The 22,857-nt window shown below is 50.0% G+C and overlaps 1 protein-coding gene and 1 non-coding gene across 2 annotated transcripts in view; both read right to left on the reverse strand.

The window, feature by feature from the left end:
- SUPT6H (SPT6 homolog, histone chaperone and transcription elongation factor) overlaps positions 1 to 22,857 on the reverse strand; it is a 41,226-nt gene that overhangs the window by 16,998 nt on the left and 1,371 nt on the right. Inside the window, exons 2-19 of the mRNA XM_053366317.1 lie at positions 16,495 to 16,697; positions 15,392 to 15,544; positions 15,005 to 15,075; positions 13,518 to 13,713; positions 13,032 to 13,116; positions 12,135 to 12,408; positions 11,766 to 11,867; positions 10,373 to 10,489; positions 10,052 to 10,141; positions 8,379 to 8,521; positions 7,513 to 7,664; positions 5,905 to 6,003; positions 5,168 to 5,297; positions 4,115 to 4,265; positions 3,386 to 3,540; positions 1,788 to 1,983; positions 467 to 606; positions 256 to 373 (exon numbers count right to left, since the gene is read on the reverse strand). Coding sequence (XP_053222292.1) covers positions 256 to 373; positions 467 to 606; positions 1,788 to 1,983; positions 3,386 to 3,540; positions 4,115 to 4,265; positions 5,168 to 5,297; positions 5,905 to 6,003; positions 7,513 to 7,664; positions 8,379 to 8,521; positions 10,052 to 10,141; positions 10,373 to 10,489; positions 11,766 to 11,867; positions 12,135 to 12,408; positions 13,032 to 13,116; positions 13,518 to 13,713; positions 15,005 to 15,075; positions 15,392 to 15,544; positions 16,495 to 16,600 — 2,478 coding nt within the window. The 5' untranslated portion in view covers positions 16,601 to 16,697. The remainder of the gene's footprint in view (positions 1 to 255; positions 374 to 466; positions 607 to 1,787; positions 1,984 to 3,385; positions 3,541 to 4,114; positions 4,266 to 5,167; positions 5,298 to 5,904; positions 6,004 to 7,512; positions 7,665 to 8,378; positions 8,522 to 10,051; positions 10,142 to 10,372; positions 10,490 to 11,765; positions 11,868 to 12,134; positions 12,409 to 13,031; positions 13,117 to 13,517; positions 13,714 to 15,004; positions 15,076 to 15,391; positions 15,545 to 16,494; positions 16,698 to 22,857) is intronic.
- On the reverse strand, positions 9,856 to 9,962 carry LOC128403262 (U6 spliceosomal RNA). The gene has a single exon (XR_008327909.1). It is a non-coding gene; the product is annotated as a U6 spliceosomal RNA (small nuclear RNA).

The following is a 22,857-nucleotide window of genomic DNA, read 5'->3' on the forward strand; positions in this document are numbered from 1 at the left end:
TCTGATGTAGATTTTTTCAATTTTGCTGTTCTGTATGGGGCAATGACAATAAAGATTATCGTATCGTATTGTATTTCAGATGAGGGTTGCAGCAGACTGCGGGGAGAATGTTCTAGGCCTGAGACCAGAGACACACCAGCAGCCCTGCACTTCCAGACTGGCGGTGGGAGGAAAACCACAGACCGACTCCTTGCACCAGAAGCTCCCGCAAGTATCTGGGGGCTTCCTAGCAAAGTCTTCAGCTTCTCCCCTCACCTTCTTCTCTCTCTCCTCCTCCCGCCAGGCGTTCCTTCGCTTGGTGAAATGCGGCAGGCGCAGGAAATCCGTCACCTCCCCTTCCCCATTCACCAGGGCGCAAAAGACAGGGTGGTCTCTGTAAGAAAAAGGAACGGTGCGCCGTTAGAAAAGCAGGGAGGAAACCCCACCAAGGCGTTGGGGACGCATCTCTGCCAAGGAGCCTCCATACCTGGCTGAGGAGAAGGCGATGCCCAGCACCCGGATGCCCTTCCCCTGGTTCTCGTCCATGAAGTCGTCGTCTTCCTCCACCTGCTGGTCTGGCCGGTAAGGAGCCGCCTTCAGCCAGTTGTGCAGCTTCCGGCTGCAAGCCTAGAAAAGGAAGGAGGAAGGCGACTCATGGGCAGACCCTGGAAGAAACTTCCACCTGGACCATTTGGAGGGTTTGACGGAACCTCAGAAAGTATCTAAGGGGCAGAGCTCAAAGAACCATTTTTGGGCTGCATGAGAGTGGTCCCCAAAGGGGGCGGTGGAATTCCCTAGGTGGCACTAAGAGGCAAGGGGAACTGGAGGTGGCAAAGCTTTGAAAAGCTGGTCTCACCAAATAAAGTTCTTCTGGTTTTTTGAATTAAATTAAATAGTTTTAACTGGATTATGAATAAATGTGCAATTAATTGTTACTGTTTTGAATTTCATTGTGTTATTAGTGGGTTGTGCAAAGAGCTGTTCTGAATGATGCTTTTCATAGGGTAGGGGATGACTTTATGGATCTGAGGGGGCTGTGCCCCCCCCCAAGCTTGGAAGCCACTTCTATGATGTGATTTTATCTCGGGTGCAAATACTCGAAACACAAAGTCGCCCACTGTCATTGCAGAGGCAAGCACCTGGCTCATCCATATATTAAATATGCAAAAAGGAATGCTCGTTTCTTTCTTCCGTGCAAAGCGAGGCAGCCTCTCTGGAGAGGAAGGGCGGTAGCACATTGAGAAAAGGACCAGAGTATCTGCCATCACCACAGCTGGCACACCTGGCTCTTATTTCCTGGAACTAAACTACACAAAATCGGACAGAATCATGCGCATCTGCTTTGCAGGCATTTGTTCCGCATTCATGATGCATGTTTCCCAAAGACTTTTTTTTGGGCACTGGAAAGTGGAAAGCTGGGTGACACAGACGGGTGGCGGAAGGAGGTCTCCTCCAACTCCCCTGGCCCAGGTCTGGGATTTCACCATAAGTTTTGCTTAACAAAGAGGGGGGAAATTAAAACATGGATTTTTTCAGATGCCAAATGCAACCCCACCCCCAGCTTGCGGTAAGAAAGCCTGCTCACCTACTCAGGTGTCAGGGATTTTTCAGCTGTGACACCTGCATTGCAGGTGGTTGGACTAGATGACCCAAGAGGTCCCTCCAACTCTACAATTATAGGATTCTTCCTTGAGCAACCATCTAGGCTAGGCCTGCTCTCCCAGAGGCAGGAGCTGCCTGCCAGCTGCTCCCCAAGCACAAGGGGCCTAAGCCAAGGGGGGTTGGGGTGGGCAGCAGTGGACACCCACCTTGATGACGAACTCCTTGGCTTCCACCAGCAGCTTGTTCTTCAGCTCCATGGCCATCTGGACGTAGAGGAACTGGTTGAGCGCCCGCTCAATGGCCAAGGTGCGCTGCCGGTTCCACTCCTGCACCTGGTGACTGAACTCATCGCGGTAGTAGAATTGCTTGATCTCCTCGAAGTAGGACTGGTCGTTGCCGTAGCTGGAAAGGAAGGAGGAGAAGGAGGCGGTCAGTGGCTCCTAGGCATCATGGCTTCGTCACTCCTCCCACCACTAGGAGGCAGTAAAGGCCCCTGGATGCCAGTTGGCTGGGCAACACAAGAGGGGACTGTAGTGATCAGGTGGGAATTATAAAAAAATATGGAGCAAGCCATTTGTGTCAGCAATGAAAGCATTGCGTTGACTGGGTTTGAGCCATTTTGATATGATTTCTGATCAATCCATGCCTCTGCATCTATGTCCGATTTCTCTGCCTGACAGACACATATCAGCATTCTAAAAACACAGGCCAGTTGCTTCACCGGGCATCCTGAGTCATAAAGATAGTAGGTCGTGTCAGGGATCGGTTCGCAGAGAAGGGGGGAGAGACAGGAATGTACAGAGAGCCTCCTCTGATGAGCAGCTGTACTTCGTCAGAGTTGGGGGAGAAGAGACTTTCAGGAGACATGGAAGATGAGAGAGAGAGAGAAGCTCAAAGGCTGCGATCGAAGAGAGAAAGCAGCAGCTTCCAGCGCTTAGTTTTTCACGTAAGGAAAGGAAAAGAAGAGGGGGTTTTCCGGGGGAGGGGGAACAGGTGAGAACCACTTCCGGAAACTGCTAGCAATTGAGGCAGACATGCTTTGAAAACCTCTGCACTGTACATAAGTTTTTGCACTCAATAAATCCTGTAAAAGACAGGCTGGAGTCCTGGGCTGTTATCTTCGCAAGCATCCACATAATCAATTTGACAGATAGCTCCTTTGATGTACCTTTCCTTGAGTTTGTTAATCTTTAGATAGATCTTAGGGCCAGGAAGAGAGCTCACAAAGAGATGGTAAATACTACCCCATCCATCCTTCCTTCCTTCCTTCCTTTACTGCTTGTTTATGACCTCTGGGTTTGCTGAATGTATTCCTCTAGTCCTGCTTTATTTACTCTCAGATACATAGGCATGTTCAAAGTAGTCTTTGTAGTTAACAGGATTTCTTCTGATCTGACTTTGTCCCACGTGGGGTTTTTTTTTTTTTAAATGCTCAGGGGAAATCTGATTGGTTCTTACGAACACAGTGTAAAAAGTTCTTTTGTGAATAAAACGACCTGGGCCGAGGGGTGGACAGGAATTATTATTGGCACCTCCTCCCAGAGTCTTGCTGGTCAAGCCTCGCGTGTATTTTATCAATCAGAGTCCAATCCTTCCTTGTTTGGGGAACGCTAGAGGGACAGCGGCTGCAGCTGGACTCAGGTCCTTTGCAGCCCTACTTGGAGACAGACGCCAGGATTGGACCTCGGACCTTCTGCATGCAAGCAAAGCAGATGATCTGCCACAGAGCAACTTACTACCCACCCAATGACATTGAGATTCACCCAGCGGGGAAAAGGGGGGGTGTCTTCAGGCGGAGACTCACCCCTCAACGCCCTTCATGTCGATACAGATGTCAATGGTCAGGAGCCCCTCGTCCTTGGCCAGGCAGATCTTCAGAAACTGGTCATCCCGCAGTTCCTTCACAGGCTTGTTCTTCAGGTACTTGAAGGAGTAGGCGTAATGGGCCTCGTCCACATCCTGCCGTTTTGAGAAGGGGAGGGGAGAGAGAAGGCAGCGACTCAGGAGGGGAAGAGAGGAACACTCCAAGCAGGCCCTCCCAGGACACCCTCACAGCCCCCAATTCCATGCCAATGTTTTTGGAATTCAGCTATTCCCCTCAACTACCAGGGCTCGCCTCTCTTTCCCCCTGCCAATTGTGTGTTTTAATGCCTTCCCTCCAACCCAAGGAAACTCAAGGTTCTTGCTCCCGCCACCCTCACAGCAACCCTGTGAGGTAGGACCAAGCTGAGAGACAGAGAGATATATTGCCATGGTCTTCCACTTCCTCTTACACATTTTCTTTCACAGCTTCTGCTTGCTCAGTTTTTAAATGTAAGCCTTTGCTTGCTGAACTGTGAATTCTCAAGCGTGCTGCAAACGGGTTTGCAGAGTTACTGGCTGGGCCTTGGGGACAGCCACGCACAGAGGGATTTGAACCCGGGTCTGTCCAGAGCCCAAGCCAAACAGCTCCACCACCACTACGGCAGAGAGAGCCTTGGCACCAGATTCCCCCCGTTCGCCAGGGAGAACCTCCCAGGCAGGTGCGCTTTACCTTCTTCCCTTTCTTGGTAGGAGCGACGTTGATCTTTGCCCTTTCCTGGAAGGTCTGGCGCAGGACCTGCCGGACCAAGGGCTCGCGGGCAATCTGCAGGGCCACCATGTAGCAGGCCCCTTCCAGCACGGCCTCCGGGGTGGGGAACTGGCTGTGGAGAGCACCAAGGCAAGGGCACAGCTGGGTCAGGGTGGGGCGCAGGATCACCCCCTTCCTCACTCCCAGCCTCCAGCTGTTATTCACAACTCCCTCCCACCCACTTCCTCCCGTCTCCGCCTTCATCACAGCCCACCCACAGGAAGCCTTCTAAAAATGTGCATTATTCAGGCAGCCCGGTCAAACCCAAGAGGCTTTGCCAACCAGCTTCTGTACTGATGTGTCTGATAATTGCAATGTGTTCTGGGCTTATAACCAAAGTGTGCTTTATGCCCACTTGACCACTTCAACTGATGGAACTGGCACTGTTACTGGTGTGGCAGCACGTTGAAACTCCCTGCCTATTGCAAACAGGCAGGTGCCTTTGCTGTACACTTTTTGGCTTCTACTGAAAACATTCTGGTTTAGGTAAGTTGCTGTGAGTTTTAATCTGCTTTTAGACTATTGCTATTTTAATTTTCCAAAAGCCTTAACATTATTGCTGTTAATTGTTATTATCAATAATTTTAAGGCTTTATCTTCTTCTCTGTACACTGCTTTGAAGTCTGTCTGCTTTGTGTGGTGTGTTTTTTTACAATCAAGTGTTGTATACATTTTAATGAATGAATAAATATTTAAATAAATTAAACGCCAATGCGAAAGAGACCCACAAAGCAGATGCCTGGAGGCGCAAACCTTGTCAAAAGCGATGTTTGTCAACCAAAATGCACAACCCGGACACACAAGTCACAACTGAACCAGCTGAGAAGAGTTTAAGAGCCTGGAACACAAGTAACAAACATGCCCAATGCCAAGACATTTTGAGTTCCTTTCCAAAGGAAGAAACTGAGGCAGGACAGGTCAAAGGGCCCCCGCTCCCCAGCCAGGAGGGGGCTACACCTGAGCCAGGGCTCCTACCTGCAGACGTAATCCTTGGCCAGCTCCAAGGGCTCAGCTGGGAACTGCTCTGTCTCGTGGCGCTGGTAACTGTCTCGCAAGTTCTCCCCAAACTGCTCGGGGGTCAGCCCAAACTTCTTGGCTAGGCCATCTAGGGGGACAACAGCAACCGTCAGTCATGAGAATGTAAGGATAGCCCTGCTGGGGTTTACCGTCAGTCATCCACCCCCAGCATTTAACCCGGACACTGAGGTCAAGCGCCGAGGGCCTTCTGGTGGTTCCCTCACTGCGAGAAGCCAAGTTATAGGGAACCAGGCAGAGGGCCTTCTTGGTAGTGGCACCTGCCCTGTGGAACGCCCTCCCATCAGATTTCAAAGAAATAAACAACTATCTGATGTTTAGAAGACATCTGAAGGCAGCCCTGTTTACGGAAGTTTTTAATGACTGATGTTTTAATGTATTTGTAATCTTTTGTTGGAAGCCGCCCGGAGTGGCTGGGGAAACCCAGCCAGATAGGAGGGGTATAAATAATTTTTTTTAAAAATTATTATTATTATCACCACCACCACCTAGCGCCCAGCCTCCTGTTCTCATAGGGGCCGACCAGAAGTCCCCAAGCAGGATTCGAACACAAGAGCAGCCCTCTTCCCTCCTGAGGTTTCCAGCAACAGGGATTCAGCAGTACGGCTGCCTCCAACTGCGGAGGCAGAGAACTGACTCACTGCAAAGGCCAAGGGAGCACAGGAGCTGGTACCTACCTAGGCCAGCCGCTTGGCAGATGGTATACATGTCCCGTCGAGACGCCTGCTTGAGCTCCGGCCCCTTCTGCTCTTCGTCCTCCACGTCCTCCCCTTCGCCTGGAGAAGGAAAGAGAGAGAGAGGCCCTTAGGAAAATGCCCAACCACCAGGGACGACCGGGAGAGGCCAGACACACTGGGAACATCAGCAGAGAGGCACTGTGGCACAGTGGTTAAGAGTGTTGGACTAGGACCCAGGAGCGACCAGGGTTCATATTCCCCAACTCAGCCATGGGTGATCCTGGAAGCCAATCACTGCCTCTCAGCCTAACCTACCCCACAAGGTTGTTGTGGGCATTAAATGGGGAGAAGAACCATGTAAGCCACTTAAGAGTGCCTTGAAGGAAAAGTGGAATATAAATCCAATAAATAAACGAACAAGAAATCTCACGGAAAGGAAAGGGGAGCCCCCCTGACAAAGTGAGAGAGGCCGCCCCCTTCCCCCATCCAGCAAGGGGGGAGATTCACCATGAGCATCTCGTCTCTCTAGCGCAGCCACTCCTAGCTTGCTGCTCCTCCTGATGGCCTGGGACTACAACACCCATCAGTCCGACAGGCAGCGTGGCTGTGAAGATGCCTCACAGGGCAACAATGCCCAGAGGAAGCCCTGAGAGGCGGAGACCTCTGATGGGAAAGGAAGGGAAGAAGAACCCAGACTGGCTCCCTTTGTGCCCAGAAGGACATTATCCTGCTGCTGTTTGTTTCAGCCCATATTTCAATTACAGGTGCTTACATTTTAATGCACATTTAAGTGGCTTTTACCCTTCTAACCTGCACAAGTCTTTTTTGCCCTTGAGCAAAGTAATACTTTTATTATTAATTCCAAATGATCTTCATTTGTAATACATTGTTTCTGACTTGATGATTTCACTTAAACGGTCTCGGTCCAGCATATCTGAAGGAGCGTCTCCACCTCCATCGTTCTGCCCAGACACTGAGGTCTGGCGGTTCCCTCGCTGCGAGAAGCCAAGTTACAGGGAACCAGGCAGGCCCACCCTGTGGAACGCCCTCCCACCAGATGTCAAAGAGAAGAACAACTATCTGACTTTTAGAAGACATCTGAAGGCAGCCCTGTTTAGGGAAGCTTTTAATGTTTTATGCATTACAGTATTTTAATATTTTTTTGGAAGCCGCCCAGAGTGACTGGGGAAGCCTAGCCAGATGGGTGGGGTATAAATAAATTAATTATTATCATCGTCATCATCATCATCATCATCATCATCATCATCATCATCACTACCGCTTAGGGCTTTTGGGTTGTTGGGGTTTTTTTTGCCAAATGTGTTGAGTGGTATATCTAGATTTTCTAAATAAATAAACAAACAACCAGAACTAAGAGTGCCAGCCTCTGTGGGCAGCAGCCCAGTTTCAGGGCTTTTGCGACCCACAGCAATTGGCACAGGGAGGGTATGGAGCCAGGCCCCACCACCATGTGCAGAAAGCCAGGCTCAGAGGGTGGGGGAGAGAGACAGCCCTGTAGCGAAGGCACCAGAGCGGGGAGATGGTGGGGTTGGAGTATGGAGACGATCACCCTAGAAACCAGGCAGCCCCTTCCTGCAACCCACATACCATCCTCCTCCTCGCCGTCCTCCCGGACCCTCTTGTGCTTCTTGCGGCTTGCCTTGGCGGCGTTCTGCATCTTGGGGATATCTCGGCCATAGTAGAGCAGGAAGTGGTTGTACACATCCCGCAGCTCATCCATGGACTGCACATCCTTCAGCCTGCCAAAACAGAAGCACGAGAAGGCATTTTAATATATATATATATTTGGCGGGAGCCACAAGAAACAGATTTTATTTCTTTACTTTACTAACTTTTTTTAGGACTGAAGCTGCTGAGCTTTTTTTAGGATTGAAGTTGTTGAGGTTTTCTTAGGATTTTACCCCAGGAAATAAACTGCCACACGGCCTGCATTAAACCAACCTGCGGGCCGGATTAGGCCCCCAAAACGGACTTTGGACATGGCTAGACCAGACTCTTCTTCAGTTCTTAAGTACAGTTTGGATCCCGAATGCCTTAGGAGTTAAACGTTTTGACTCCTGAACGCCGCAAACCCGGAAGTGAGTGTTCTGCTTTGCAAAAGTTCTTTGGAAGTCAAACGCCCAACTTGGCTTTCGATTACGTGCAGGAATGTTTTTGGAATTTGAATGGAGTTCCAGAATAGATTCCATTTGACAACCAAGGTACGATTGTATGTAAGGAGACTCTCCTTAAAATACTTGCAGTGTCCCTTTTGTCAGAGTTCAAAATCACGACAATGACAAGAAATGGCAAAAGGGCAGCCCTAGTCAAGAAAAGAAGACACAGAAAGTTTTCCCCAAGGCTCTCGGGAAGAGACAGACAGGCTGACCAGGGGGGAACCATGTGTTCCCATTGAGACAAGGCACCGGCTTGCCTTGAAGTTTTGGCCTAACAGCTCTGAGGAGAGACGGTACCTCTCCATGTCAGTGGTGTCCAGGGCTCTGATGCCGTCTGCCAGAGGCTTGTCTGGATCCGCAGAGATCTGCTCGTACTGGTAGGCTTGCATCTTCTCAAAGAGCCTGGTCAGGTTCTGCTTACGGATCTTCAGCTGGGTCCACTGGGGCAAGGGAGAGAGAGAGGGAAGTTTGCTTTGAGTCACCTGACTGCCTTCCCAGAACCACCCCACCGACTTCTCGCCTCCAACTGAACTTCCTTGAGTAAGGAAAGCAGCAAGAGTCAGAGCAGAGCCAGAGAGGTCCCTTTGGCCGGCGAGCACAAGAATATGGCAGTGGGTCTGAACATGGAAGATGCAGGGGGTGGGGGCTTCCTTCCAACGGTGGAGGGGGGGCTTGGGCCCCTACTTCTTGCAAAGGTCAGTGAACTGAGAGAGGGAAAGGAATGAGAGACTCCTGGCCAGGGTCATGCTGGAACTGAAGTCACAGGGCTTAGCTAGCTAGCTCCATAGAGGGAGTCATGTATGAGAGGGGCTCTCGGTGGCTAGTTAGCCAGGATGGCTCTGCTCTGCCTGCACAGTTGGAGGCAGCCATGCTTCTGAACACCAGTCGTTCGAAACCACAGGAGGGGAGAGGGCTCTTGTGTTCAAATCCTGCTTGCAGTTTTCCCACAGGTATCTGAATGGCCCCTGTGAGAACAGGATGCTGGACTAGCTGGGCCCCCTTTGGCCTGATCCATCTTCTTGTGTCCTTATGAACATCAACACCCCATGACACAGGTAATCTGGTCGTGGTCATTCAAGCTTGCAGAGGGAGAGAGCTAGGAGGCGCAGACCTTTTTGGACAGGAGAACAGGGCCCATTGCCCCCTCACACAGAGATTTTGCTCAGTGAAATCACAGGAAGATATATAGTGTTATTTATTAAAAGAAATGACGGCCCTTTCTATGGTGGCCAAGGAGGATCTTCTCAGGTAAAGTTTCCACCAACGAGCGGCTACAGAGCAAGAACAGACAAGTGCACTTCCCTATTAAAAAGGTAAAGGGACCCCTGACCATTAGGTCCAGTCGGGACCGACTCTGGGGTTGCGGCGCTCATCTCACTTTACTGGCCGAGGGAGCCAGCATACAGCTTCCGGGTCATGTGGCCACCAGGACTAAGCCACTTCTGGCGAACCAGAGCAGCACACGGAAACAGCGCTTACCTTCCCGCCGGAGAGGTACCTATTTATCTACTTGCACTTTGACGTGCTTTCGAACTGCTAGGTGGGCAGGAGCAGGGACCGAGCAACGGGAGCTCACCCCGTCGCAGGGATTTGAACCGCCGACCTTCTGATCCGCAAGTCCTAGGCTCTGTGGTTTAACCCACAGCACCACCCGCGTCCCTGCACTTCCCTATTACTATTTTTAAAAAGAGGAGTCCATTATGTCCACACGACCTTTCCTTTTTCTTTTTTTAAAACGTTACCATCTCTATCATTTACTTTCATTGGAGTGTTTAAAAATATGGAACGCTTCACGAATTTGCGTGTCATCCTTGCGCAGGGGCCATGCTAATCTTCTCTGTATTGTTCCAATTTTAGTATATGTGCTGCCGAAGCGAGCACCACACCACCTTTCCCATTTCAGTGATAACAGCAACTATCTTAGAGCAGAATCACTGTCTCAGGTGAGGTGGCTGGGCTGGGAGCCTCACCTTCTCGTCCCACTGCCAGACTCGCCACAGGTCATTGATGTGCAGTTCTGGCTCTACGTACTCCTTCCTGTAGAAGGCGATGAACGGGACCTAAGGGGGGGAAAGTGGGGAAACCCCATTAAACCCAAGGAGGTTGGGCTCACGGCCAGGTGCCCTCCTGTTCATGGCAGGCTTCGGTGCCCGGCCACCTGCCAGGGATTAGGGATTCCAGCTGCCATCGGCCCCTGTCAGCGTGGCTGTGCTTTAGGACTCCAGCTTCCACCAGTCAAAGAAATCCATCTACCCTCAAGGAAGCAGCTCAGCCGCCCCATCCCAGCTCACCTCAAAGTGTTGGTTCCTCATGAAGTTCAGGGCCTCTTTGATCTTCTGGATGGTGCTGGGGCCCTTGCGGCTGAAGCTGCTGCTGGCCTGGCCGCGGTCCAGGTAGTCGGCACTCTCCTGGGGAGCAAGGAGAAGGCAGGGGGGTCGGCTGACACTGACATTTCTTACAACCATAGAGCAAATTCTATCTCTGAGCGTGGCAACACCCACCCCTTTGGAACTCCCTGCCTATTGACACCAGGCAGACACTGTCACCGTACTCATTTCAAGCACCTGCTAACAATATTTTTTGTTCTGGAAAGCCTAGCAAGACATCTGGGTTTGACCTGCATTTTCAGCTGCTGATTTTAATCATATTTTAAATTTTAAACAGAATTAGCTGAAACACATTTTTTTTTTGTACGGGAAAACCTAGTGAGACAGGTAGGCTGAGAGTTAGCTCAGTTGGTTACAGCGTGGCGCTGACAACGCCAATGTCACGGGTTCAATCCCCATATGGGCCACATACAACTCTATCCCTTCCAACTCTGCAGTTCTATGATTCTAAATTTGAGGTGTGTTTTAAGATAGCTGTTTTAAGCCAACTGTTTACTCTAATTATATTTTTAATGTCAAATATCTCCTCCTGTTCCACTGTCCTTAACAGTGCCCCTGCCCAAAGCCCCCACCTCACAGACTACCACACCTGTGCGCCAGAGACAGCCGAACCTCAACCCTGTTGACACCCAGCTGGCAAAAAACACAATTCCGAAGTGAAGGCTGTGAAGGAGAACTCTGGAAAGGGGGGGGGGCAGTGCAATTAATTCTCTTCAATATTGCAGGCTCTGCATGCTTAGAGTTAGTCCAAAATGCAGCAGCGAGATTACCTACCACCTGGGATTGCATTTAATTCTCATACAAACTATTTTCGAAACAGCTGCAATGATTGCTAGCTCGCTTTGAGACCCAATTGAAGGTGCGCATGTTAGCATTTAAAGCTCTAAACGACCCAGGCACCAAATACCTGAAAGACCACCTCCTTCGCTTGGGTGCTGAGATCAGCAGAGGGGGTTCTTTTGGTACACCCTCTGCCCTCAGAGGTTTAGGGGGTGGCAGTCCAAAAGAGGGTCTTCTCTGTGGTGGCCCCTCAGTTGTAGAACTCCCTCCCCAGAGATGTGTCTCTGGCACCTACATTATACAACTTCCAAAGGATGCTGAAGATGCACGTCTTTTGACAAAACCCATCTCAATTTTATGGCTGTTAAGTTGCTTTGCATTGTTTTCAATATTTCTTTATAGGCTGCAAGTTGCCCTGGGACCTTAAGAGTGGAGGAGTAATAATAAAACAAACAACAACATAGAGACATGTCCCACAGCCTTCCAAGAACAGCTGTCACTCCGAGCAGATCCTCACCTGCAGGGAGATGGTGGGCATGGCAAAAGCATTCCGGTAGATCCAGTCGGCTTCCTCTTCCAGCTCGTCATCTTCGGCATTCTTCACATGGATGGAGCGCAGCTGGGAGGAGGAAAACAGAGTGCAAAGGGGTGAAGTTTGCTGCAAGGGGCCTCTGCGTTTTGTGACCCCAGATGTTGCTGGACTCCAGATCCCCAGCAATCTAGCAGGGCCACTGGTCAGGGATGAGGGTGATGGGTGCTGGACTCCAGCAACATCTGGGGGGCAGCCACAGGTGTCCCCCCACCCTTGCTGTAAATGCAGCAGGTAGTTCCAGCTGCTTGAAGGTGAGAAGGGAGAAGCAAGGACCGGACAGGCAGGTCTCCTCACCTGGAACCTCTCGGGCATGTCAGTCACCCGGATCTCGTTGTCCTGGTCAGTCAGGTGGCTGCTCTCCAGTTCGCTGGGCTCATACATCTCGAAAATGCTGCGGCGGCTGACGCGCTTCTTGGCCGTCTTCTTGGGCCGGACACGGATCTCCCCTTCTGTCTCTTCGGGCTCGTAGTCGTACTCGTCTTCCATCTCTTCGTCGTACTCGTTGTACTTCTCGAACTCGTCATAGTCAAAGTCCACTCCGAATATCTCCTGAGCCTCTTGCAAAGCACTGGAAGAGGACAGGAACACTGGTATTTGACCACTGAAGACCCTCAATGTCTCAGGGGTGGGGGAAGGAGAGAGGGCAGCAGCTGACTTGCCCACAAAGAGCCTTATGAGAACAGGGGCCTCTGAACACCTGAAGCCAAAGCAGGCCGATTTCCACATTGAAAGGGAGCTGGGCAGCTCCAGGGGCCACTGCAAGGAAAAGCATTTCGCAGAATTGTAGAGGTGGAAGGGACCCCCAAGGGTCATCTATTCCAACCCCCTGCAATGCAGGAATCACAGCTAAAGCACCTCTGGCAGATGGCCATCCGACCTCTGCTTAAAGGAAGGAAGGAGAAGCCACCATCCTCTGTGGCACTTCGTTCCACTGTCGAATGATTCTTACTCTCAGGAATCTCTTTCCCTACAGTTTAGCTGAAATCTCCTTTCTTGCAATTTGAACCCTTGGCTTGGGTCCTGCCCTCTGGAGCAGCAGAAAACGGGCTTGCTCCATCTTCCACGCGACAGCCCTTTGGGGGCTGCAGATGGCTGTCATGCTACCGCTCACGCCCAACATTTCCCTTTGGCGGTGGTTCCCTCCCCGCAGTCAGAACTTGAAAGAAGGGCAGCGGCCTTCGCCCGACTTACGCGTCTGTGTATCCGGGGAGCTTCTTCCTCCACTTGGGCTTCTTCAGAGGCTGCCCATCGTCATCCACAATGAAGTCATCGATGTCTGGAAGAAACAGCAATGGCCGCCGCTCACATGGGTGGCTGGAACTGGGCCCTTCCTCACCCCACCTCTGTCTCGACCTATTATTGATCTATGCCCAGTTGCTGGTGCATCTCTGCCAGGGTCCCCCCCCCATTCAGCTGGGAGGCAGGGAGGGAGGTCTCCCCCTCACGCCAGTCTGGAATATACCACTACTTTGCCATGGGGGCTCCAGCCTGAGCAAAATAATCTAATGAAATAAGAAATATGTTGCTCCCATGTTAGGTAAGAGCTCCCCAAGGCTGGCTTCTGAATCTTTCCAAAGGCCACTAGCTGCCACTGGCTCCTTTGAACACCTTCCTTCAACTCACAGCCCCTCCTATCATTTCATCCAGTATCCCGGAGGAGTGAGCATCAATACCTACCAGATTCATCTTCCTCCTCTTCCTCTTCTTCCTCGGCTGCGGCAACAGGGCCTTCGCCGCCCTCTCCCCCATCCTCGCCCTCCCCATCCTGGAAGATCTCTTCAGCAATGGCTTCCTTCTCGTGCTCCTCCTTCCCATAATCCTCTTCTTCGTCATCCTCGTCATCTGACATCTTCCTCACCCGCCTGAATTTTTGCTGCCGAGGGAAATGTATTCTGTTTGATCAGTCTGCAGGCCCCTTGAGATAGGGACTCCCCACACCTTCCTGGGACTCAACAGGCAGCCCCTCATCTCCACACCCAACACAACCTCTCAGGGACACCGTCTTTCCTAACCCTGTTGCCTGTAAACAGAGGTCTCCACCCTGCCTGGAGATCATTCAAGATGTAGCAGAAGGCAGGGTCACTGCTGTCCAGGGCAGCTGTCTACCAACTCCATCTGGTACGCAGGTTGAGACCCTACCTGCGGACTGTCTCACCAGAGTGGTACATGCTATGGTTATCTCCCACTTGGACTACTGCCATGCGTTCTACGTGGGGCTACTTTTGAAGGTGAGCTGGAAACTACAGTTAATCCAAAATGTGACAGCTACACTGGTGACTAGGAGCAGCCGCCAAGACCATATAGCACTGGTCCTGAAAGACCTACATTGGCTCCCAGTAAGTTTCCGAGCACAATTCAAAGTGTTGGTGCTGACCTTTACAGCCCCACATGGCCTCGGCCCAGTATACCTGAAGGAGCGTCTCCACCCCAATTGTTTCCCCGGACACTGAGGTCCAGCGCCGAGGGCCTTCTGGCAGTTCCCTCCCTCCCTGTGAGAAGTGAGGTTACAGGGAACCAGGCAGAGGGCCTTCTCAGTGGTGGCGCCCACCCTGTGGAAGGCCCTCCAGTCAGATGTCAAGGAAATAAACAACTATCTGATTTTTAGAAGACATCTGAAGGCAGCCCTGTATTGGAAAGTTTTTAATGTTTGACATTTTATCACTTTACTATTATTATTATTATTATTATTATTATTATTATTATTATTATTATTATTTATATTGAAGGCCGGCCAGAGTGTCTGGGAAAACCCAGCCAGATGGGCAGGGTATAAATAGTTGTTGTTGTTGTTGTTAACAACCACACCTCAGCCAAACAAAAGACGTGTGATAGGGGTAAGAGCCAGGCTGCAGTGGGACCCAATCTACTTTGAGGTCAGGCTTCCCCAACCAGGTACTCTTCAGATATTTTGGACAAAAACTCCCATCAGTCCCAGTCAACAACACAGGGGGCAGAGAGGGAAGTAAGGCTGATTTAAGTCTCTCCAGCACAGCCTTCTCAGACTGCATGGGGGCATGAGACTTTGCCTGAAGGAGAGGTGACTGAGGAAGCCCTTCCTTTTAAAGAAAAAGATCCAGCAAATCGAAATAGTAGTAGATTAGGATAGCTGAAATAAGAGCACCTTGCTCACTCAAAAGAGTGCCAGAGTGTGACGTGCTACTCACCCGTTTAACTTTGACACCCAAGTTTTCTTCAATGAGGTCAAAGTCGTCGTCCTCAAGACGGTCATCAAAATCTAGAGAGGGAGAGATAGAAAGTCAGGACCCCAAACAAGTAGAAAAGGAAGCTGGAAAAGATTGGTGGGAAGGAGGAGGGCAGGGGGAAAAAGGTGAGTCACCCAGGTCAGGCAGAAGGTGGGGCTATGGGCAGGTGGAATTCAATGAGGACAAATGACGCAGGGCAGCCCTTCAGACGGTGTGGACCACAACTCCTAGTTGGGGCTGATGGGAGTTGTAGTTCACAACATCCAGAGAGGCCCAGGTTGAAGAGGACTGGCACAGAGAATGAAGACCGACAGGGACCTGCTTGTTGCTGACCACCCCCAAACTTACTCCGCTTCCTCTTTTTACGACCAACATCGTCCTCAGAGTCTCCGGAATCACTGGCTTCTTCCTCCTCCTCCTCTTCCTCATCGTCATCATCATTGATGAACCCTTTCAAGTTCCCCTGCTCGTCCTGGTCATCAAGGTTTTCCTCCTCCTCCTCTGATAGGAGAAAGTCAATACAATAAAAGTCAATACAATAAATAGACAGAAGTCAGCAAAGAAAAGCAAGTTCCCAGAGGCAGAGGCAAAGGATTAGCTGAACTATGGAACTCCCTGCCACAGGAGGCAGCGATGGCCACCAACCTAGATGGCTTTAAAATCTATCCGTTTACTTATTGAATCTGTATGCTGGCCTTCACAGGGTGGTTCGCAACATAAAAATACAGAAACACAAAATATAAAAGGGGATTTCACGAATTCACGGAGGAGAAGGCTATCAATAATGGATGCAAGCCACGATGGCCACACTCTGCCTCCACAGCTGGAGGCAGCTATGGTTCCGAATACCACTGGAGAGGAGAGCGCTCTTGCACTTACATCCTGCTCACAGGCTTCCCCTTGGGGCATCTGGTCGGCCACTGCGAGAACAGGATGCCGGACTAGATGGGCTACTGGCTTGATCCAGCAGAGCTCGGTTTAGGCTCTTATGCTCTCATTTAAGTGAGGGTTTGTTTGCCAGGACCAAACTTCCACGAAGGCCTGAAGCTCACACACAACCGTTCCCTTTCCAAAGTACAATTTTTATGTTGGGGCGCCCAGTGGATGCGTTTCTCAATCTGTTCATTCCTCTTGCCCCCAAATCCAATTACATTCCTCCAGCCACTTAAGGCGTGTAGATGCAGCCTGTTCCCAAGTGGACATACCCTGAATGCAGCTGGCCTGCCAGGGTGCAGCTTCCGGGCAATGCACCCAACCAAGTCAGAAGCCTTTGTCGGCTAAAGCCCCCCAAACCCGCCAGCCGAAACGAGTCACAGGAGCTTGGTTGTTTTTTCTGCCATGGACCAGCACAGACGCTCCCTCTGCTGTCTGGAAGCTTTCTGGCAGAGACTCACATGGACAGACTGTTGGCACAACTCAGAAACCCGAGGGGGAAAGCGAAGCCAGCTCACCGTCTTCATCCTCAACGAACTTCTTGGGTGGCCTGGTGACGACTTCCCCATCTTCGTCGTACTCCTCCTCGGACTCCTCAGCCTCGCTCTCCACAAAGTCCGACATGGTTGCGGTTATAGATGGGGCTGAGGGGGGTAGAGGAGGAGGAGGAAGGGGCCAAAGTCAGCGAAGGAAGTGGCCCTCCCTTGCTGGGTTACAGCACCTGTGAGGAAACAAGGAGGGAAGGAGACTAAGGATAAGGCCATCACACACAAAGAAGGCACAAGGGCAAGGCAGGGCAGGTCTAGCTGTTGGAGGGAAACGGATCTCACTGCAAAGGCCCGGTGTGGCCCAGAAAATTTTAGGAGAAAAGAAAACCCAACTGGATAATTTGTGAATTTGGACCCACCATGTCAAAGATCAAGCAAAGTAATTAATTATTTTATTTGTATGCCACCTTTCCATAGTTAAAACCATGCTCAAGGTGGCTTACAACAGGAAAAAATGTGCATAATTACAAACATAACAAAAGTAGTCATAAACAATAAATAAAACTCATCAAAAAGTAAACAACCAAATTGAACATTTCCCACATAACTCTAAAAAGATACAAAAAATTAATATCAGCAACAACCCCTCTCCCAACAGAACCCCTGAAACAAAACCCCAGTGCAAGAGTCTGTTCCTCTGGTCTGGCCCCCCTGCACTCTGGATCTGCTTACTTCTTAAGAACTTAGAAAACTACCTTCCATCACAGTCAGGCCACTGGTGCCTTTTGCTCACTACTGTACACAATGGCAGCAGTTTTCCAGGGAGCCTTTGTATATCCGCCCTGGAAATGTGACCTAGGACCATTTGCACATGTAAAGGATGTGCTCTACTACTGAGCTATGTCCCTTCCTCAAACATTCTTACAAAATTTCTAAAGCTTGATAAAATAGTTATGATCTCTGATACGGACAGGACTTTGGAAGGGGGAATGGTTAAGCCTCTTAATCACTCAGGGTTACTGTTTTCGACTGCTGTAAGTTCTTGATTCAAAATGGCAGCCAGTGGCCCAAATTTGACAACGACCCCCTGCTCCCACCTTAGAAACCCTTGTGCCAATGATATCCAGATAGGGGGTGGAACCTATAGAGAACAGACAGACAAACCACTTTCCAAAATATACAGTGGTACTTCGGGTTAAGTACTTAATTCGTTCCGGAGGTCCGTACTTAACCTGAAACTGTTCTTAACCAGAAGCACCACTTTAGCTAATGGGGCCTCCCGCTGCTACCACACCACCGGAGCACGATTTCTGTTCTCATCCTGAAGCAAAGTTCTTAACCCGAGGTACAATTTCTGGGTTAGCAGAGTCTGTAACCTGAAGCATATGTAACCTGAAGCGTATGTAACCCGAGGTACCACTGTATAGCAGATACTCTCATTTAACTTCCAACAAGCCGTAGTCAAGATTCCAAGAATCTTTGAAGGGGTCTCTTTGACAAAGACTGGAGCAGTCAATGGTAGATAGAGACCGCTGGCAGGCAAAATGGTGGCAAGAGCAGAGGACCAGAGCCACGTGGGGCCCTGAAGCCCCAATGCCTGACCTGGAGGACCTCCACAGGTTCCCCACGCCACCCATGCTTTGTACCCACTGACTCTGACATGCAAACACAGAGGTTTCTTCAGGCCAGTCAAATATCCAGCTATTCCAAACCCACATTTGGTTGCAGCTGTGATCTGCTGGGATGCAGGCCTTCACCCACTGAGTTGTGAGGCCGCGCTAGGTGGGTCACAACATAGCTGTTGCCACCATGTTGGATTCCATCTTGGGCTGACTGGACCAAAGGAGCACTCCTCGTGGGTCTGGACTAGGACACTCTTCTGATGAGTTGTTCGTTTTATCAGATTCCACGAGTGCTGCAGGAGTATGGCAGGAGAAAGGCATGAGTCATTTTTTAAAATAAGATACGCATTTCTGGCCAAAACCACACTCATGCCTTTCTGCTGCCACACCGCAGGAGTAATTTTCATTTACTAATGCAGTAATGATGAGGTAACACAATATACATGCATTGCTAGCACTATTAAGCATAAACCCGAAGTGAAAACATGAAAGTGGGCTCCGTGTTGCAGCTTGGGCGGCAGAGGTGGCTACTAGGATATCCTCAGGGACACTCCCCAAATCCTTCCCACGAGGGGACAATTGCCGACAGGTGAAGGATTTCTCCTGTCTGTTGGTTTGAGGCAGGGGCAGGCCAAGGGCTCAGATTGCACATTCTACAGGCAACACACAGATCAATGGCCTCTTGCCAGCATTTTGTTTACTGACAGAGGGGGAGAGAAGTGAGAGGTAAGAACCACCAACGCTGGATGCAAGGGGGCAGCAGCTTATGCCCCGCTCCAGCCACAACACAAGCGACAGATCCCAACCAATCCTGCGATCCCTGCTCAGGCACCAGGCTCTATGCAGGCTTTCCTCCTCCCTGGGTGAAACAGACCCACCCTGGCAATTCTTAATCCTGGCTCAAATGCAATGACTGCAACTGGAACAAGGCCTCCATGGGCAATCACATTGTTAGATCACACACACAATATTTAGCCACCCTCCTTTCCAAAACTGCATCCTCATTGCCCAAACTATACTTTGCAAGGGTGTTCCTACTTCATAGGCAGGTTTCTAATTATAAAGCACCTCTCTCTTTTCTCCCTTTGCCTTTCGTCAGACAAGTGCTCCCTCCTGTTTTTCCAGCACTACCACAGCCACTACCACAGCCTCCAGGCTCTCTCCCCATCGCAGCATGCTCTACACTCTACACTCCTGCCAGCAGAGATCTCAGACCCACTGGCCCACAGAGGGATTGGGGGTTTAAAATGGCAGGGTGCATAAGGAGCGGGCTGGATTGCACCCAGAGGCTGGCAGACTGAAAGCACTGGCCACAAAACACCCACCTACTCTGCCCCAGCTTCTGCCAACATAGCAGTTTGAAAGCATGCCGGTGCAAGTAGATAAATAGGTACCGCTGCAGGGGGAAGGTAAACGGCGTTTCCATGCACTAGTAGAGGCTTGGTCATGCTGGCCACATGACCCGGAAAACTTCAGCCTGAAGCGAGATGAACGTTGCACCGCATAGTCGCCTTTGACTGGACTTAACCGTCCAGGAGTTGCTGGCACCAAGGACCATGCCCACTTCCTTTGGGTCTACTTTCAATCCAGAAGTGCTGCCCTCTGGTTTTCATCGTCCTTCTACTCCTGGAAAGATCTTTACTGCTGGATACTGTCCCCTAGCGGGCGGGGGTTGTCATGCTACTTGTGGCCTTTCATACACAGGCCATTGGTTTGAATTGGATGTGGCTCTGGGTTAATCATTGCAGACTCCCGAAGCTCACAGTTTTTGGTCACCTCATTTAACAGGGAGGATCATAACTCATTGGTAGAGTACCTGCTTCGTAGCAGAAGGTCCCAGTTTCAACAACTGGTATCTCCCACATAGGGCTGGGAATGTTCCTCCTGCCTGAAATGTTGAATCGTAGCTGCCACTCAGTGCAGACAATGAGCATCCCCAACCTGCGGTCCTCCAGATGTTTTGGCCTACAACTCCCATGATCCCTAGCTAACAGGACCAGTGGTCAGGGATGATGGGAATTGTAGTCCAAAAACCTGGAAGGCCGAAGGTTGGGGATGTCTGTGCTAAATGGACCAATGGTCTGAGTCAGGAGAAGGCAGCTTCCTATGCTGTAATGGCTGAGGGATGGATGGAGAAAGGCTATGCTTTGCATCCATGGTCAGAAACAGTAATACTTCTAAATACCAGTTGCTGGAAACCACAGGAGGGGAGGAAAAGATTCTTGGGCTCAGGTTCTATTTGTGGTTTCCCACTGAAGCATCAGTCTGGCTACTATGAGTACAGGATGCTGGACTAAATGGGCCCCTTTGGGCCTGATCCAGCAGGCTCTTCTTATTGTTCTTGGCTCCTCCAGCATTTGGCACTGAGAAAACATCCATCTTCTCAGTTTCCCGCATTAATAGCACACAGCACTTACAGGAGAACACTTTAGAGCACTCCATGCACCTCACACAGCTTCTCGGTAATATTTGCAACAACCCTTATGCCAGAACCATTTCTGCCACGTTGCAGCTGGGGAGCCAAGGCAGAGAGTGAGAGAGTCAGCTAATTTGTGGACAAAGGGGTATTTGAAATGGGTGCTTCCCAGTTCACAACTCAAGTCTCTGCCATGATGCTACGGTACCTCTTAGCTTTTCATGCAGATCAGGCGTGGGGGACATTTGGTCTCCAGATGTTGCTGAACTACAACTCCCATCGGCCCTGGTCATTATATCATGCTAACTGGGGTTGACGGGCGCTGTAGTCGAAAAACATCTGGAGAGCACTAGGCTGGGGAAGGCTGCTGCAGAGGATGTGAAGTGGCACAGCTCCAGAGGAGAGCACATGTTTTGCATGAAGATGATCCCAGGTTCAATCTCTAGGTAGGACTCAGAAAGACTCTCAACCTGACATCATGGGTAGGGTTTGATTCTGTATAAGGTAGCTTCCTACATCCATCCAACTTCCCAGATCCATCACAAAAGATCTTGGAGACATAAAACACCCAGCAAAGCACCATCCATGTGCTATCCATGCGATTTAATAATAATAATAATAATAATAATAATAATGATGCATAAATAAATAGGAGGAAACGAACAACCACCTTCCTCTTAAGTTAGCATAGATAGTTTTTGCATCTCAGAGGGAAAGATGAGGATGCAGAGTGGAGGATGTAAGCCACAGCCTTCTTCTGGTGCCTCCCAGATGTTTTGGGTTATGACACCCATCTGACCCAACTAGGACAGCCATGCTCCCATCAGACGGCTGTGATGGCTGAGGAGGGCACAAGGTTGGCAAAGCCTGCTTTAAGGAGTCACTGGTTTGCTACCTTTGATGGAAACAGAACCAGGAGCTCCATAAGACTAGGGCAGTGATAGCCAAACTCAGCCCTCCAGCTGTTTTTGGACTACGACTCCCATCATCCCTAGGTAACAGGACCAGTGGTCAGGGATGATGGGAACTGTAGTCCCCAAACAGCTAGAGGGGTGAGTTTGGCCATCACTGGACTAGAGCATAAGAAGAGCCTGGCAGGATCAGGGCAGTGGCCAGTCCAGCCTCCTGTTCTCACAGTGGATAGCCAGATGTCCGCAGGCAAGACCTGAGTGCAGCAGCACTCTCCCCTCCTGTGGCTTCCGGCAACTGGAATTCAGAAGTATCAACACTGTCACTAGTAGCCATTAATAGCCAAGCAGGATTCCTGCACAAAAGCACCCATTGTCAATAGCACCGACCTTTTAGACTTTTCCTCCAAAAACAACAGGACTGGCCCTAGGAACAGGGGGCTAAAAATGATAATATAAGCAGCTTCAAGGAGCACAGTGGCTGAGATGTGGCGTGGTACAAATATGGTGAACCATGATGCTACCTGCTGCCCTCCCCACCCCCCAGAGCAGGCACCAAAGGGCCTCTTTTTCCTTAATGGCTGATGCTTCTGAACAGAAGGGGGAATTCCACCCTGGCTACAGAGAGCAATTTGGGAGGTGGGGAGAAGGCAAGGAAAACAAGGAGCAAGTGCCTGAGACAGTAATGCGGGAGGATTCTTCAGGGGGATCCCTGAGCAGAGAATCTGTGTCAGCTTAAAAAACAAGTGCACTTATTACCTCAGGATATTTTCATGGACTAGAGGGTATGCTGCAGTCTATAACAAAGGGGGGGTCCATAAGCAATGAATGTGCTAGCCTTTCAGATAGCACAAGATTCTTGGTTGGGTGCCTGGTGTTTTTTTAGCCACTAAGAAGGAGGATAAATGCTTTTTAAAAAAAGCAATTTTCAACCTGTTATACGATTCTAAAGTCTCAAATATAAAATGTTCATAAACTTATAAGGCAAACACATACATAAGTATATAAATCACATGTCTGAAATAGTATGACCTCAAATATTCCTCTGCAGTTACAGGGAGCAAATGGGGAAAGTCTTCCTATTGTATTTTTTTCCTTGCAAATCTTGTCTTAAGGATGCATTTGGGTATGAATAGGGTGAGCCTGTGACCTGGATTTGGGAATGATAAAGTATTAACCATAACAAAAGAATGGCCAGACTGCCCAGGTAATGCAATCAGTGACCATTATCATGTATCCTGGCAGACAGGATTTCTGCTATAGACCGCCTCCTTCTGTGATGTATTTATGATGTTTTGGGGTGGTGGTCTTTTGGCTATAGGGTGGGCAATCTGAAAAGTCTATATAAGGGCTTGAACACCATTGTTCAAGGCTCTCCTCCCTCCTGCTTGTGGGGACCCTGTTGCAACAGTTCCTTAAATAAAGACCAGGCTTACTAGCCGCTTTG

This window comes from Podarcis raffonei, chromosome 15, assembly GCF_027172205.1.
Source record: "Podarcis raffonei isolate rPodRaf1 chromosome 15, rPodRaf1.pri, whole genome shotgun sequence".
Taxonomy (NCBI): Eukaryota; Metazoa; Chordata; class Lepidosauria; order Squamata; family Lacertidae; genus Podarcis; species Podarcis raffonei.